We start from the raw sequence: 17,815 nt of genomic DNA, 5'->3' as shown, positions 1-17,815 counted from the left end.
TTCGTGGATCGAGCGGGCCAGTTCTGTGGTCCTCCTCGACCTATCCACGGATTTGCATATGTTTTAGTTAAATGCTGACGTGCTACTTGACTGAAATGGGCGGGAGCCCCATCATGCATAAAAAACATATCCCTTCTGACGCCGTCAGAAGGGATATGTTTTTTTAGTGCTTGTGAAAAAAATTGTTATACAAATTTTATGTACCACCTTCAGGAGGCTGTATCTTAACAAGGGATGCTCCAATGGAATTTCTTTATATGAAAGATCCTATCTTTTTTTCGATGAGGAATCACCTCCTTGAATGTTTTACACTTATTTAGTTACACCCTGTATAATGTATTTCGATTCTATGACTACATAATTTCTTTTACGGAAGAAAAATGTTTGCTGATGGCACTAATTCAATTCACAATGAAAATAGTGTACAAGAAATTGAGAGTATCATTCCGAAAGATCCTAATCAAATATCATTATGACTTCAATGTCATAAAATGTCACTGAATTTCCAGAAATTAAAAAGAAATTGAAAAGGTCTATATCAATTGATTCAAAAGAAACCCTTGAATTCCACAGTGAAAATAATAAATAGTCTCCCATTGCTGACTTTTTTGGCCTGATTCAAAATAGACACAACACATTAAAACGATAAGAAGAAAAATGACTGTCACTATTGAAATTCTATTAAAAAAAGAAATAAATCTAAAGAAATGAACTGACGCCTATCAGAAAACAATTACTTCACTGGCTAATACCACGAACGACGTTGGATTATTTCCGACAGGCGTCAGTGCAGGAATCTTCACAGAAAATTTTCTGCTGTCTCTACGACCACGTTTGAAGTCAGCACATCAACGTTTAGTTGTTGTTTCTGGTGGAAGGGAGTCCTTATAACACTTTTTAAGCCATCGCTTCTTTTGAACGGTATTTTTCGAATCAAGAAGCAGTGAGAAATTAAAACACGAAATTGTTTTTGGTCCATTGTTTTGAAAATAACAAAAGTAGTGTCACTCTTACTCACAAACCTATGAGCAGAATATCATGAAATTTCAACAGCTTTTTTTCAAAGGTTAGTACTAACTGAAAAAGCAGTGTCTTGTGATTTCTCTAGCTTTCTCATAGCGCAAAATTGTTGAAATACTCACTCTTAGGTTGTTATCCGGCCCAGCCACTACTAAACCTCCTTTATACCATGAAATTGTAGGAACGTTCTTTCCTTGAAAGGATACTTCCACGACCCGTTCTACAGCGAACTCGTTGTCAACCTATAAAAATTATTGTTACAGTAAATTTCACAATTATTCAAAATCACTAGATACTTTACTTATATCAATAATGAATTTATCGATTTAAAATTATCGTCACCAAATCCAATCTCATAACCTACTATAATATCATCAATCGTTATAATTGATTGAGTAAAATACTGCCCAAGTTAAATAAATATCCAAAACATCGAATTTGTTTATTGTTATTATTTTTTACACTGTTGAAGTGCATTGTGATTTTATTTTGCTGGTTTTTAGAAGCGTGTTCATTTCAAAAACTGCTGAATTTTTTTTTTCCATTTTTGTATAAATTTTTTGTAAACAACGAAAATTCCGTACTCACTGAGTATATGCATCCGTTTTTATCCAGGATGAAGCATCCACCTTCGGTTGTCCACAGAGTATCGACAAATGGGGCAATATCTTTCAGTTTTGGAATCTTTCCATAATTTTTTCCCATGAAGACCTGTTTGCAACAGACGTGTAGATCCCAAAAGCACAACTCTTCCGTATTGACTGCCAGTTGCAACAAAGTGAAAGGTTTAGAGAAACTACAACTGCAAAAAAAGTATGAACCTACTAGTGCGTATGCCGTCTGTTCAAGAAATGGGTAAATTTTCCTCAAAAAATATGTATTCATCAATTTTAGTTTTTCAAGCACAGTAACTTCATCAACATTGATTTGAATATTACAAGTTGCTTCTTACTCTACTATTTATACACCACAGGTATAGTTCAAGTAAAATATATAGTGCCCCCTACCTTCCAGCAGCTCCCCTTTAAAATATACAACGGCGGTACTCATCGCTACATTCTGTTGGTCACCGTAACATGACTTCAAATTTAATTTTATGACTCTTCAGCCAATCATAAAATTCGGTTAGTAAAAATTATCCAATGCGCCAATTCTTCAGTCCACGTGGACTAATTCGTTGCGGCAGAATTCCTTTGTATTGGTTTTTTTGGCTTTTGAGTTTGCCGACACCTTTAAGATTACTATATCGTTTACTTTGACTATAACTTCATTTGAGACTACATCCATCAAATTACCTAAATATATACAACTCTTATATACCTTTGGTACCTCTTCAATTATGAATAACCTGAAGCGTATTACCTCACTTCTACATCAATAATAATACTTCCTCGGGTTTTTTTTCAACAAGTACAATAATGGTTTTTCAGTCATCACCCGAAGACGATTGTAGATACTAACAATCGAAACGTCGTGAACTAACGTGACTTGGAATCTCTACACTTTTTATTTTTATTTTCTTTTTTCGTTCCTTTATCTTTATTTTGTTTTAATTTATTCAATTGTTATATTTTTACTTGTAGTTTATTTCACTATTATTTCATTTCAGGTTTATTTTGCCCAATATAATTGTTATTTTCAGTTATTCATTTTTAATTATTCTTTTTTAGTTGTTTCAGGGATTTCAAATCATTTTATATAGTAGACAATGGAAGTCCGAACTAGTGAAATTCATCATGAAACATTGTCAATCACCTTCAATACCATAATGGTGATCTTTCCAAATCCAGTTGGTCATTCATTGGAATGTTTGAATTTTTAAGTTTATTAATTTCCATTGCATCCAAATGATTCAGTTTCAAACCTTTATTTTCTATGTGTAAAATTTCGAACTCTTCGTTAAAGATATAATTTCCTTCTAAAATATGATTTGAATATGTTGAACTTGTTTTCTTAATTACATAGCTCATATGATGTTCCTGGATTCGATTCCAAAATATTCTACCAGTTTGCAACAATGTACCTATACCTTAGGACACGATTCACACTTTCCTAAAAAATGAAGCCACTTTTTCTGTTGTTTGTCCAAAATACGTTAAAGCTCTATAATTTTGATTTTGATTATCTAATTTGTCAAAGTCTGGTACAACTTCCTTTCAATTGATGCAGTAGGGTTTCTTACGATCCTCGTGTATTTTCCTTTCTGAAACACCTCTTCGATCTTCTGTTCTTCTTCTGCACCAGACTTTGAAAAAACATCAAGTCTATTTCTCGGAAAAAGAGAGATCATCACCAACACCGCACCACAGTAAGCCCCCTCACTTGTATGGACTACCTAAAATACACAAAAAGGATGTTCCGCTCAGACCGATCATTAGCTCCAGAGATTCAGCCACTCAGAACTTGTCCAGATTTTTACTACCAATAATTAAACCATTGCAAGGTGAAACATCATCTTTTGTAGAAAATTCAAGGCATTTCGTTGAATTACTAGGGTAAATCGAAGTCAAAGAGCAGAAGCAACTGATCAGTTTCGACGTGGAGAGCCTCTATACCAACGTTCCTGTCGAAGAAGCACTTCAAATCATACAGAAGAAGCTATCCGAAGATGGCGACCTTAAAAGATAGAACAAACTCACCGATACAAGTAATCATGGAATTACTAGGATGCTGTGTACGGAACTGATACTTTCAACCGAAGGACGAATTCTTTACGCAAGATGAGGGACTGCCAGTGGGATCGCCATTTTCATCGGTTATAGCTAATATATGTATGAAGTGGTTTGAGACCCTGGCCATTGAAGAAGCCCACAAGAAGCCCCGAGTCTAGTTGAGATACGTAGATGACACCTTCATAATATGGAACCATGGGAATGCAGAACTAGATACTTCCCTGAAGCACATCGATAACGTGAGTCATTCCATCCCTTCCACAATGGAAAAGGAAGTCCACAACGAAGAGGACCGACACTAAATGGGAAACATCGGTATATCGAAAACCCACACACACACAGGACAGTATCTGAACCAGAAATTCAACCACCATCAATCGACTAAGAGAGGAATCATTAAGACTCTACTAGACCGTGCCTTCAGGCTCTGTAATACAAAGAAAGGTCTCGAAAGGGAACTAGGCATCAGCAAAAACGACCTTCAACGGAATGGTTACTCCAGAGTGATGGTGGAACAGGCTTTAGCTAGAAGACAGCAAGAGCTCCACAAGGAAGAGAAGCCTCCACAACCAGTAGTTGTACCTCCCTACATCAGAGGATTATCGGAAAGGATACGAAGGATTGGCTCCAAGTATAACATCAGGACCTGCTTCAGATCTGGAAACACTATTCGTAACAGCCTCACGAAAACTAGGCCACCAAACGCGGACTGCGATTCCAAGAATTGCATTTACCGGATACCCTGCAAGTGCGGAGAATGATACATCGGTGAAACTAAAAGAAACACACACAGCAAGGAGAAACCAGCAAATCCGGAATAGCAGAGCATGTTTGGGTTCTTCAACAAAATATCAAGTGGGCTCAAGCTGAAATCATCCACAAAGAGGAACACTGGTTTAGGAGAAAATTCAAAGAAACCGCGTATACGTTGTCCAACAACGCATTTAGTCAAGCTAGCGTAGAGATACGTAACATATGGAAACCTCTAATCTCACAAAAAAACTCTGGCCAAACAATCATCTCCCGCTAAAACCAATGAAGCGGAGAGAGACAGAAGAGGGGATAGGTGAAAGCACTCGAATGGCCTATAAATAGTCGGATCTCGGAAGAATAAGTCCAGTTATCACCCAAAAACGATTGTGGATACTAACAATCGAAACGTCGTGACATAACTTGGTTTGGAATCTTCTAATTTTTATTTTTTATTTTCATTTTTTGTTAATAATAATTTTTAATTTTCAGCTTTTATTAATAGTTCAATTTTTATTTTTTTTTGTTGTTGTTTGGTTTTATGTTATTTCTTTGTAATTTCAGTTTTTTTTGTTCAAATAAAATTGTTATTGTCGGGTAATCGTAATGTATAGGACGGTTTGTGATAAATTGAAAAATCATGTTTGTTGTTCATTCTACTAATTGTTAAGTCCAAGAAATTGATTAAGTTTGAGTTCTACTTCGATAGTGGATTTAATGTTGTCATTAATTGTGTTAATAACCCTATAAAATTATCTAATTATCTCTTATTACATGTAAAACGTACCAAAACATCATCCATATATCTATGCCAATAGAAGAAATTCTTAATCAAAGGATGTTTGAAAATCGACTTCTCTAGATTATCCATGAAAATTTCGCCAAGTCAAGCCCCTTACTCGATCACAGATTAGTCAGTGTTCGTCTTTCAATAGATAATTTAAATAAATAACTTAATATCATCAAGTAAATTGCGGTTAACAATGGGTTTAAAGCCGAATTAATAAACAAAATAATTTTCAATAAAGTCTACACAAAAGAAATTCGAGAGGTTTTTCCTATTGATAAAGTAGATAATCAAAATTATAGAGATTCAACGTTTTGGATAAACAACAGAAAAAGTGGCTTCATTTATGAGGAAACGTTATATTAAAATTGCATGTAGAACAAGTAATACATGTAGAACAAGTAATACATTAAAAATAATGAAGATAAAACATGCAAATTCGAGAAATCAGGAATATATAAATCAAAGTGGGGAACGTGCCCTAAGGTATAGGTACATTGGTGCAAACTGGTAGAATATTTAGGAATCGAATCCAGGAACATCATATGAGCTATGTAATTAAGGAAACAAGTTCAACATATTCAAATCATATTTTAGAAGAAAATCATATCTTCAACGGAGAGTTCAAAATTTTACACATAGAAAATAAAGGTTTGAAACTGAACGGTTATTGAACTTGTTTTCTTAAAAAAAAACGAGGAAGTATTATTTGTGATGTAGAAGTGAAATAATATGCTTCAGGTAATCATAATTGATGAGGTACCTCAGGTACATAAAAGTTGTAGAGGTTTAGGTAATTTGATGGAGGTAGTCCCAATTGTAGTTACCTGAGGTATATGAATATTAGCATAAGAAGCACTTTGTAGTATTCAAATCACTGTTGAAGAAGCTACTGTGTTAGCGAAACATGTCGTGATACATTTCTCAAATAAAGTTTGTGAAGATCAAATCGTAAGGTGTTGTTTATGAAATTCACTATGGATCTTCATCAAGTAACGGCCATAACAATTCCAGGGCGAGCATCGTCATTTACATCTTCCTGACCTTTTGTGAAAATCTGTTACCAATTGAAAACATTTTTTTGGCAAAGAGTACAATCACCGTATGCCACTGTCAACATTCCAAGTGTTTTTGAGCACTCAATTCCATTTTTCACACAAAATTTGATGCAAATTCTCTGATCCATTTTTTCGATAGCAAAAATCACCGAACACGCAAAATACTTCTAACTTTCATGCCTCCCACCAACAAACTGAACATGCTAAACAGCTGAAACTATAAACATAAGTTCGAGACGAGTGTACCAACATAAATAAATTGAAAAATCAATAATCAGATGTACGTTAACCCACGAAATTTAAACATTCACCTTATTTTCTAAACAGACCTTCCATTTCACTTTTATTTATTTATGTTTGACATTTCACAATTGTTGCTGTTTTTTTTTCACATTTTGTGACAGCACTGTCGTCTTTCTCAACCGAATATTTCAATCAAAAGAGTCTAATTGTGTGGTAGTCCACTGAACACTATTCATGGAGACAATTTCTGTGTTAACCTCAACGTGGGGCTTTTCAAGATATAAAGACAGAAAGGTTCACTCTCTAGATATTTCTAAAACAGTCAAGAACAGTCAAGAGCATTCCACAAAATCCCAGAATATCTTGAAGCATTCTGGAATGTTGTTGAACATTCGGAAACATCCCAGATCATTGTGGAACATTTTAGAACACTCGCAAATGTTTGTAGTATGTTCTCGAACGTTTTGGACCATTTCTAACTTTTTTGTATAGATAGGGCAACCGATTGGTGGGGGTATATAATAAAAAATCAATGTTGTTATTCTAACTACCATACAATCTCATATCAAGTCCCTGAGCGACGCCAGGAACCCCTAGTTTATTCCTGAATGCAGTCAATGCATTTCTTCAGGAATATCAGAGGCCTTCTAGTTTTTTTATAATATAATATATTGTCAATCAATAAAAACTTATATTTACGAGAGAATTTGATTCTCCAATTGAATATGGCTATCCACTTGAGCAAACTTCTCCTCACTTCTCCAATTCCACACTGTTAAGATGAAACCTGGTAAATCTCCCAGAGTAATTACCAACGATGTCTCTGTGAAGGTCATTGCGATCAAACCATCAGGAGATCCGCCTGAATCAAAACATAATAATTAATGTATTAATATAGGTATATTATTGTTGTAAATCATGTCCGAAAGAAAATAACGCCAGCCAGAAAATAATGCCATAAACCAAACGTGGCATAGCTAAGAGCGCGCGAATGAACGATGATTTCCCGCCACTCGAGAAGCAGCGAGAATAATGCTACCGATTTCGACGGAACTTTGGCGAAATTTCTACGACATTCTATTACGATATTTAAAGGCTAGCCACGAAGATATAGATTTTTCTACCCAGTCAATGTCTGCGTTATCGAGAGTGAGCCTGAAGCTACACTGAGTTTCTACTCTTTGTCTTTGAGACCCTATGCATAAGGCCAAAGTTTCATTTGGATTGATTTTCAGTCCATGTTCTCCGAGTATAGGAATGTTTTGTGCAAATCTGTGTTTATATTGGCCATGCAACTTTCTGTATCGGTGTTATGAAAAAACAAATATAATTGTATATCATCTGCGTATAGATGTACTTGGCAATGTGGTAAGAAAGTGGAGTAATCAAAAATAAAGACTGAAAACATCAAGGGTCCTAAAATACATTCCTGCGGCACACCTCTGTGTTCGGCCTGTGAGATAGCTGGTCATCCATTTTAGAGAAATGTCATCGAATCCTATGAACTTCAGTTTGCTGGTGAGTAAATCGAAATTAACTTAATCGAAATCTTTACTGTGATCAAAAAGTACTAAAATGGTGACTTTTGATTGATCTCTGAATCTCGCAAGATTCGAGATCAATCAATCTAGTGATTCGACGCTTCTCTTCGATTGTTGATTTGTTGGGGCGTCCAGAGCAAGCTTCGTCATTCATATCTTCTCGACCTTCTGTGAGAAGCTTGTACCATTTGTAAACAGAGTACAATCACATTATGCCACTATCAACATTCCAAGTGTTTTCGAGCACTTATTTTCATTTTTCTCACAAAATTTGATGCAAATTCTTTGATCTCTTTTTGAGATAGCAGAAAATTGTCGAACACGGAAAACACTTTTAACTTTTATGCCTCTCACCAACAAACTATACATGCTAAACAGCTGACACTCTGAACATGAGTTCAAGACGAGTGAACTTATACAAAAAAAATTAAAAAATCGAATGGATATGGCAACATGTCAGTAGGAAATTGCCTTCTGGTATGTACACGAGAAATCATTTATACGTGTACCACCTATAAGACGCAAATTGCCAAACACGACTCTCCTCGATAGAAAGACTTAACAGATTGTCTCTGATCTGGATTCCTGGCCATACTGCCCTGGAAGGCAATGATGCTGCTGACTTCCTTGCAATGGAGGGTGCTGCAAGCAGCTTCATGGGACCAGAACCTGTCATTGGTATCGCTTTAGGCTTTGCCAAACAAAGATTGAACACCTGGATGGCAAGAATCTGGCAGAATCTTCCAGGATTGGCTCACTGCAAGGCGTTTATTCTCCCTCCGAAGCTTGATACCAAACAGTTGTTGGACTGCCTACAGGTCACTGTCATTTAAATCATCATATGCAGAAACTCAGACTGTCCGAAGACAGTGTGTATTGCCTCTGTTTAAAAAATGATGAAACAGCAGACCACATACTTTGTGCCTGCCCCGCTGGGGACAGAATCAAATTTTCAGAGTTTGGCAGAGCCATACTCTTACCTTCAGACCTGAAAGACCACATTTGGTCGAATATGTAGGTGTGGAGCCACAATAAACTCTTGCGGGTTGCGATGGAGGGTCAAATAAACCCACTCACTTCGAACCTAGCATATATGATTAAAAATAAAAGTGAAAGTTGTCATATCAGATATAAATACGCAAAGTTTGAGTCAAGAAATTAGTATATAGCATATCCTGAGAGAGTCTTGTAGTGTGTTGATCCCGTGACTGTGTGGAATTGATTCCTAGCGAAGAATTCTACCTATTTATCAAATTACTCATTTGATACAACTCACCCGAAAACTTGGCTATGGTTTTGAACGTAGGATAATTTTTGATGTAGATGTTGGAATGTTTGCAATTTTCGGCGTACCCAAAAACATGTACGGCTTTATGCCCCTCCAATACTCTGATTCCATCTCCGTTGCCGCTGCGAGTGTTTGCCGTAAAACTCAACTCTTCGCCGGTGGTTAAATTAATGAACATTGCGTGACATCCAACAGCGTAACAAATGACGTCTTTCGAGATGAAACTCAGACTGGGAATGTTTCCCATTTTCACCCATCTAAAAATTAATTTTCATTATAAATACATTATACATATTTAGTTAACAGAAAACAATTCTTCGAATATGAATTTTTCAAATCGGCTCAGTACGTAGTTACATCTGTACGTAGTTACCACAAGGTTCTAATCTTGGACCTCTTTCATTTTTAATTTTCATTATTGATTTGGCAACCTCTTCGATTATTCTTAGCCTACTATTTGCAGACGACCTGAAACTATATTATAAAATCGACGACATTACAGACTGCCAACGTGTACAACATGAATTAGATGTAATCAAACTTTGGTGTAATGATGATCATCTACAAATGAACGTATAGAAATGTAAAATAATATAATTTACAACAAAGAACAACAATTGATTATTCAATCAACAATACTACAATCTGCCGCGTATACGATATAAAAGATCTTGGTATAACATACGACAATAAATTATCATTTACAACACTTATAAGAAATATGACTGCTGATGCAAATAGGATGCTTGGATTCATTTACAGCATAAAACTTCAAAAGTATTGCCACCATAAAATTTCTATATTTTGCGTATGCCAGATCTAAGTTAGAGTATGCCTGTGTGTTATTGAATCCAGTTTACGACTACCAAAAAACATCAATTGAGAGCGTGCAGAGAAAGTTCCTGAAATACTTATGTCTAAAAGATGATGGAGAATACCCCACGAGAGGCATCGATCATAACATTTTGTTGACACGATTTGATATGACATCTTTGGAAAATAGGACAATTATCCTTGGTATAAAATTCCTGCATAAATTACTTAACAGCAATATTGACAGTATAGTTCTTTTACTCGAGATCAATTTCTTAGTACCACGAAAAAATATGTCTTGTATCTTTGTTAGGTCGGAACCTTTTTAGACCACACACATTTTAAGAAACCTTCAACTTGAACTCACCATTCAAGTTTGGTGATATTCTGACGATGTTTCACTATTTGGAATAAAAGTCATGGACTGATATTATTTTCAACAACACGTGCAAATAATGAAATTGTTTTATCAAAATGGGTATTCTGTTCGCGCTCTTCGCCCATTTTACGGCCGCCATAATCATCCTACCGAGAGGACTGTGTGGATGAATTTGAGTCCATTGGTTAAGTAAACGATTGACCAACACCCTTACATCGACGAAACGCAAAATCTGACGAAAATATCGCCGCTGTCTGCGAGAGTGTGCAGGAGAATCTGAGACAGTCGACTTCGCGTCACTCTCAAAAACTGGACCTTTCGCAGAACACACTGCACCCGTACAAAATTCAACTAACCCAAGAACTGATGGTAAATGACTATAGACAACAATGTGTGTTAGCTGAATGGGCCCTAGAATAGCAACTCACCGTGATTTTCATCGAAAAATCATCTCCAGCGATGAGGCCCATTTCTGGATAAATAGGTACGTGAACAAAAAAAATTGTCGAATTTGGGACGATACATCGGCGTCATCGGTACATATTTTTTTGAGAACGATGTTGGCCAAGCCATCACTGTCAGCGGCGACCACTATTGGTCGATGATTACTACCTTTTTTTCACCTGGATTGGATGATCAGGACACCAACGACATATGATTTCAAAAGGACTGCGCCACACAGCTAATGCCACACTGGATATCCTGCACGAGCGATTTGAGAGCATGGACATCTCACGTGGAAGTGATGTGAACTCGCCACCTAGATGGTGCGATTTCACACCGTTATAAAAAGTTACAAATCACATCGTTCCTCAAAGCCAACATAACCCATGCCATCGGTCAAATTCAGCTAGCAAAGCTAATATCATGCAAGGGGTGCCCCAAAGGTCAATTCTTGGACGCCTACTCTTCTTATTATATGTGAATGATATGACACATGCAGTAGCATGTGGTGTGAAGGAAACACGCTTAAGTTGAATGTTGGAAAAACAGGACTAATAACATTCAGTGAAAGAAATAACTTTGAATCATCCCCACTTGTCAAACTTAACTACAAATCGAGTCCAATATCAGATCATATAAAATTCCTGGGCTTCATACAAGATCCAACCCTCAGCTGAGATTCACACATAAACATTTTGAATAGTAGGCTGAACTCCATCTGTGGAGTTATACACAATCTACAGGACCAAGTATCAGTCAGCTGTTTGCAAACATATCACTATGGTCATGTTCAGTCAATTATTTCCTATGGTTTTGTATTTTGGGGCTCTTCATCAAGCTCACAAAGAATATTAATAACACAAAAGAAAATTCTGAGATGTATACTAGGATTGAGTCGTAATACTTCACGTAGGACATATTTTTCTGAACTAGACATCTTGACAGTGCCTTCATTGTATTTCCTGGGCCTTGTCAACTTCGTGAAGAAATATCCCCATCTGTTTCCTACAAATGCTGATCAATATTCTACTAATATGAACCTCCACACTAGACATCGAAATGAGCTATCTGTCCCTTACCATAAATCAACTTATTATGAGAAAGGCTCACACTACCAAGCAATCAAAGCACACACCTCACTGCCTCAAGTACTGAAAGTTATCAAAGGCCTGAAGGGGTTTAGGAGTTCTGTCATAAGTAACTTGAAGCAGAAACGTTATTATTCTTTTGATTGTTGGATGTAATAACGTGTATTAGTTTTAGATACTCTTTCAACTGTGCTTCTCAGATTTTTAAATTCAGCTGTATACTTAATTTCTTGTCTTTGTATTAGAATACTGTTTCAACATTTTAAGACAATATTTAAATATTTTCTTCCCACCCCCCCTCCCGATTTATAGACATTGTAAATACATTTTAACTTGCTTTTTTAAACCTGTACCTGACGTTTGCTGTGTCCTGTGATGATCGTTTTGCAATAAAAGTATTATGATTATCAGTATTATTATTATGATTATTATACGCTAGAGTCATGAAAAATTGGTCGTTTTGGATGCGCTGCACCCAGAGAAGCCGAGGCGAACATTTGACATATTATATTTTACACATAATGGCATCAATAGATCTTTCAAACGAATAAAGAGTTTCGATATCTCACACACCCTTTGTTTCTTACAATTTCAGGTATATAGTGTAATACATAGTAAAGAAGAAAGTAATACACAGCATGAAATTATGAAACAACAAAAATTATTTGGCGCTCCGGAGCGACTTCATTGATTCCAGTGGGGTATTTGCTTTTTCAGCTGCAGGAAAACTCGGAAAAACCGGCAGCACCATATCATCTGAAGATCTAGATCTGCCAGTGTCCACTCTTCCATAAAACAAAATGTAGCGTGTCTCTAGAGGCTTCAATAAATTCAAGACATCGCCAGAACATTTAGTGTCACCACTATAGTCAAACTTAAACCAATCCGTTTCATCTTTGACCAATGCGTAATAATGACCAGATTCAACGCCAGAACCACAGTGAACAATGACCGCATGAAGATTATAATAGTGATCTGCTAGATTGAAGTGTTCATCCATTTCGTACCTTCGTACGAGTTTGGTGCTTCTGTCAGAGGTTGAGTCATGTTTGAAGATCATCAGGGTTCTTACTAGATTGACTGGTGCCTCAGCTATACTTGTTTTCTTATAATAGTCAGTTAGTTTGGCACATATTTGGCAATACAGTTGATCATCATCCGTTGAAAGTTTCATTTTCAGATGATTTAAAGATAGGAAGCGCTCAATGAAAGATCCTATATCTAATGAGACTCGTTTAGGGTTCGAATGTACGAATGTAAATGATTCTTTGATAAAGTAAAGTGATAATATATCAATTGGGTAAATCAGTTACCTATATAAATAATTATATATCAACATTGTAAATGACATTCTTAACCTCTATTCTGTCAACTAAAGGTATGGTTGAAATCAATTATCTACATTTTTCACGGTTATCTCACAAGATCACTTCTGAAATTTCATGGAAATATTCTCAATTTCAATAGAAAAAATTGGAACTTACTGCGTTGTGTTTCCAGTAGCTCTCATCCTTGACCTCACTGAAAACTTAACCACTTCATAGCTATTCGTCAATACTCTTTATTTACCTTGGTTACTATCCACTTTCGTTGCCATGGTATTTCAACACAAGAATCTATAAAATCTCAAAATTCATACAGCACTCAAATTATACCTCAGTCATGAACCTATTTGTCCTTCTGACAAAAATCAGCCGCAAGGTTGAGGGGCTAGACTCCAATCTGCCTGAACTGAAGATGGTTGTCGAGCGCTTAAATTGAAAGGAGTATATTTTCAGGAGTTGTAAAAAAAAAAGGTTTTGGCAAAGGAAGGTCATATGAAAGTTGTTGCTTCATGAGTATTTTTTCTTTCATGCAATTAAATGTTTATATGAAAGTATTGCTACCAGTTTGGGTCCGGAAGTTACTCCTTTACATGAAATAAACATCTTTGTATAGAGTTCATTTTGAAATTAATTGATTTCATTATTTCATTGGAAAATTTCTCCATAATTTTTGCATCAAGATGGGGAAGTAGAAAGCCAGAATCTTCCTTTCCCAAAAATCCAAAAATTCACTTCTAAAAATATACCTTTTTCAATTCAACTTCTGCTGGGATTGAATCAATAAGCAATATAAAAAATGTATTCCAGTTTGGCTTTCAGTCTTCAAAAAGTACACAAGACGCCATATTTTCACTTCTGGAAAACCTGTACACCAATTTGAATGAAAGAGAATTTGCGGCGGCCATGTTCTGTGACCTAACCAAGGCCTTCGATTGTGTAGACCACATGCTACTTTTAGAGGAACTGCATTACTTTGGTTTCAGACGTACCTTTCTCATCGGTGGCAGAATGTTCTATTAGATAGAATTTCATCGGAAGAACGTTTCATTTGCAGTGGGGTCCCACAAGGTTCCGTTTTGAGACCGGTGGTGTTTCTCATTTATGTCAATGACTCTGTCCATGTTGACATAAGTGGTAAATTCAGATGTTTCGCTGACGACACCACTATTCTCTGGCATAGCAATACCGCCTCAAATTTACTTGATCTAATCATCGTCGACATAAGAAGGGTGAAAGAGTGGTGTGATTCCAATCTTTCATCATTCAACTTCGATAAAACAAATGTAGTCACGTTCAGGTGTAACATAGGGGAAGTACACTTGAAAAATGTTAAATTCGAAAATTTGGAGAAAATCAAATTTTTAGGGCTCTCCATTGATAAAAATCTAAAATTTGATTCCCATGTCGACTACTTATGTGAAAGACTAGCAGCAGAATATCATGCAGTGAGAGTTGTCGCAAGAGAATTAGACACTACTTCCACAAGATCAGTTTATTTTGCACAAATTGAGTCCTATTTACGTTATGGAACTTGTTTCTGGGGAAATTGTGCACAATTTCGATTCAATATGGTATTCTCTCTACAAAAAAGGTCCATCAGATATATATGCCGCCCATTATTTGTGAAGCAAAAAATTCTGACCTTAGTATGTCATTTCATTTTGGAAACAGTGTGTATACAGCGGGAAATTCGGACCATCAAATATGCATTGGGATCATGGATTTTATTCGATTCCATCCCATAGAAGGAACCTTTAATCGGCTGTCCGTTCACATCTTCGGGAGCATAAGTTATGGGATGTTTTATGGGATGGAATCAAATATAATCCATGATCCCAATACATATTTGATGGTTTGAATTTTCCGCTGTATGCGCGGTAGCTGAATAGTTGACTGAACGACAGTAAAAGTGTTTGAATTTCCCGCTGTATGCGCGATAGCTTCTGATTGGTTGACTGAATGACGGTAAAAGCGGAGAAGTGGAGGTGGTCTGATGTGGGCTTTGAATGCTAAGGCTCAGTTCACACATAATGGACGTCTGGCAGAGACGAGGCGCTGACCTTTACCCCGTCCGTGTGAAGTGGGCCTGAGATCCAAAAAACGCCAGAATGAAGCGCCATAAAAAAATACATGGGAGTTTGGCAAAACATGCAACCGTGGACCAGCCTACCCAAGCTGAGGTGTAAGGAATTGTACCAACAGCTGGATGGCCGCAGGTTTATATGCGGTCACGAACGATACCCTTGGGGAACTGGGCGAAACCTCATTGTAATCAGCCTACCTCTGGTAATGCGGGGCTCTGCCAGAGGTGACCAACTCTTCCCTTGCTACTCGTGGGAACACACATGAATGAAACAAACACAAAAACAGAAATAACTAAAACCAATCCCGAGGCTGGACAGAAGGACTCACCTCAATCTAAGGCGGTGGCTGGGGATGAACAGAAATGTCCACCCCAATCTATCGCTTGGGATGAGGCTGGACATAACAGATCACCTCGTGATGTTATACAAAGGCCAAGGCGTAAGCGCATTTGCGGCGCCAAGGCCAAAAGGAGAAAGAGAGCTAAAGAGGCAGGAGTGGCAGCAACTATAAGTGAACCCTCCTCCTCTCCCACTCCACCTCCAACAGAAAGGGCACTTCCTGCGGCGGGCGCCAGGAGCTCCGCCTTGAATAAAGGCAAGGAACCGGTTACCCCTGCAGGAAAGCTCTCTCACTTGTACACCTCCACGGAGGGAACCCCAAGAAGGTTGAAGTTTCCGCACAACGACAGTAACGTCGCGGCACCTTCCAAAACCACCGTGAGACATCTCAAAGTTGCCAAAGAGAGTGTGTGTTCAGCTTCAGAGTCTTGGCCTACACCTGCCATTATAAAGAAGTTGTCTCCTAGTAACATGTTCACCTTCCTGGAAAGGATGATGACCCAGGAGGAGAACTCCTCGGGAAGATGTACAATGGATCACATGTGGCCTAAGCGCAATGAAGCTGCTGACTCTCCTGCAAAGGAGGGTGCTGTAAGCGGCTTCATGGACAGGGTTTTCATCTTTGAAATGAATAATGGTTTGCAATCGGCATTTTTGAGAAGATGTAATTTTACAATGAGGTGCCCGATTCATTTTGATATTGAGAGATTGAATTCAGAAACCTGTACAAATTTCTTGTTTTTCAAGGGTCTGGCTGAATTATATAAGATGTCAAAGAACATTGAAGAATCAGATTTTCTCAGGAATTTCAAAAATTTATTATGAGAACATATTTTTAACTTGCTTAATTAAATGAAATATACTCAATTTTCATATACATTCCTTCACATTTGAGTATATAATATTATGTTGTAACAATTCAAATACTTTTGATATCCCATTAGAAACTTCACAACTATTATACTATTGATTTTTGATACTGTTAATTTTCAAGTTTCACTTATTTTATTGTATTAGACCTGCTCATTCAAATAAAGACACTGCTCTCTTCGTAAAACACCAGGAATTATACTAAAAAAATTGCGTTACAATTTTTTTTTTATACTGGAACATGAGTTATGGGTTAAATTCAAAAGACTCATTTTCATTCGATTCCAAGTACGACTAAAGATAAAGTACAAAGATCTTCCTGAATAATGGGCTTCTTTCAATCAATCATTCTTCATATGATATGTCCCAATCAATATTCCTTTCCATAGAAAGTTGTGGATATATTCGCGGGCAAATGGCGATGTACGTAACCAAAAATATCAATGATCATTTTTCCAGATAAAATAAATATAACTTCCATTTTGTGTATTTAGAAACTTGAGATTCCAACAACTTAACCGTGCCACACAGTCCCCTGCGGCTTTGAGGAATGATTGATTCTCTACAGACCCCTACGACTGTGAGGAATATATCTGATAGACCAGTGCTTCGGAAAGGAAACACCGAAATATGTCCTGTGAGGTCCAGTAAAATCATATAAATAAAATATAGTTTGAAAAAGACTAAAGAACACGATTTTATAGCATACAAAACTAAAAAATAAAAAATTAATATAGTTCAAAACACTAAAAAAACACGTTTTTAAAAAACATCGAGCCAAAAAGTAATTTTTTTTAAATAAGCCTCAAACAATATCAAACCAAAAATACTAATATTATTGTGAAACAAGCGTGAGCGCTTTGTGTCACATTTTTTGTATATCAAGCGCACGTCGCTTTTTTTACAATAATACCAGTATTTTCCGGTCGTTATTGTTTTAAGCTTAATCAAAGAAAAATTATTTTTAGCTTTTCAGTTCAAAAGGGTGTTTTTTAGTTATTTAAACTATATTTATTGTTTCGTATATGTAAATTGACCATTTCTTAGTGTTGTTTATGTCCATCATTTCACAGTATCTAAGCACTTCGATTTATTTTCGTTTTTTCTCATTCCT

At 36.6% G+C, this 17,815-nt stretch overlaps 1 protein-coding gene across 1 annotated transcript in view; it reads right to left on the bottom strand.

The window, feature by feature from the left end:
* The window catches only part of LOC111514669 (cilia- and flagella-associated protein 43), a 53,120-nt gene extending 39,435 nt beyond the window's left edge, over positions 1-13,685 (bottom strand). The window contains exons 1-5 of the mRNA XM_074169478.1: positions 13,568-13,685; positions 9,348-9,616; positions 7,230-7,392; positions 1,609-1,822; positions 1,143-1,262 (exon numbers count right to left, since the gene is read on the bottom strand). Coding sequence (XP_074025579.1) covers positions 1,143-1,262; positions 1,609-1,822; positions 7,230-7,392; positions 9,348-9,616; positions 13,568-13,593 — 792 coding nt within the window. The 5' untranslated portion in view covers positions 13,594-13,685. The remainder of the gene's footprint in view (positions 1-1,142; positions 1,263-1,608; positions 1,823-7,229; positions 7,393-9,347; positions 9,617-13,567) is intronic.
* Positions 13,686-17,815: the final 4,130 nt, after the last annotated feature.

This window comes from Leptinotarsa decemlineata, unplaced genomic scaffold (genome assembly GCF_025532065.1).
Source record: "Leptinotarsa decemlineata unplaced genomic scaffold, Ldec_3_MD MMD2_P_RNA_scaffold_5, whole genome shotgun sequence".
Lineage (NCBI taxonomy): Eukaryota > Metazoa > Arthropoda > Insecta > Coleoptera > Chrysomelidae > Leptinotarsa > Leptinotarsa decemlineata.
Note: the sequence above shows the minus strand (reverse complement) of the source record. Positions and strands in the feature narration are given on the sequence as shown.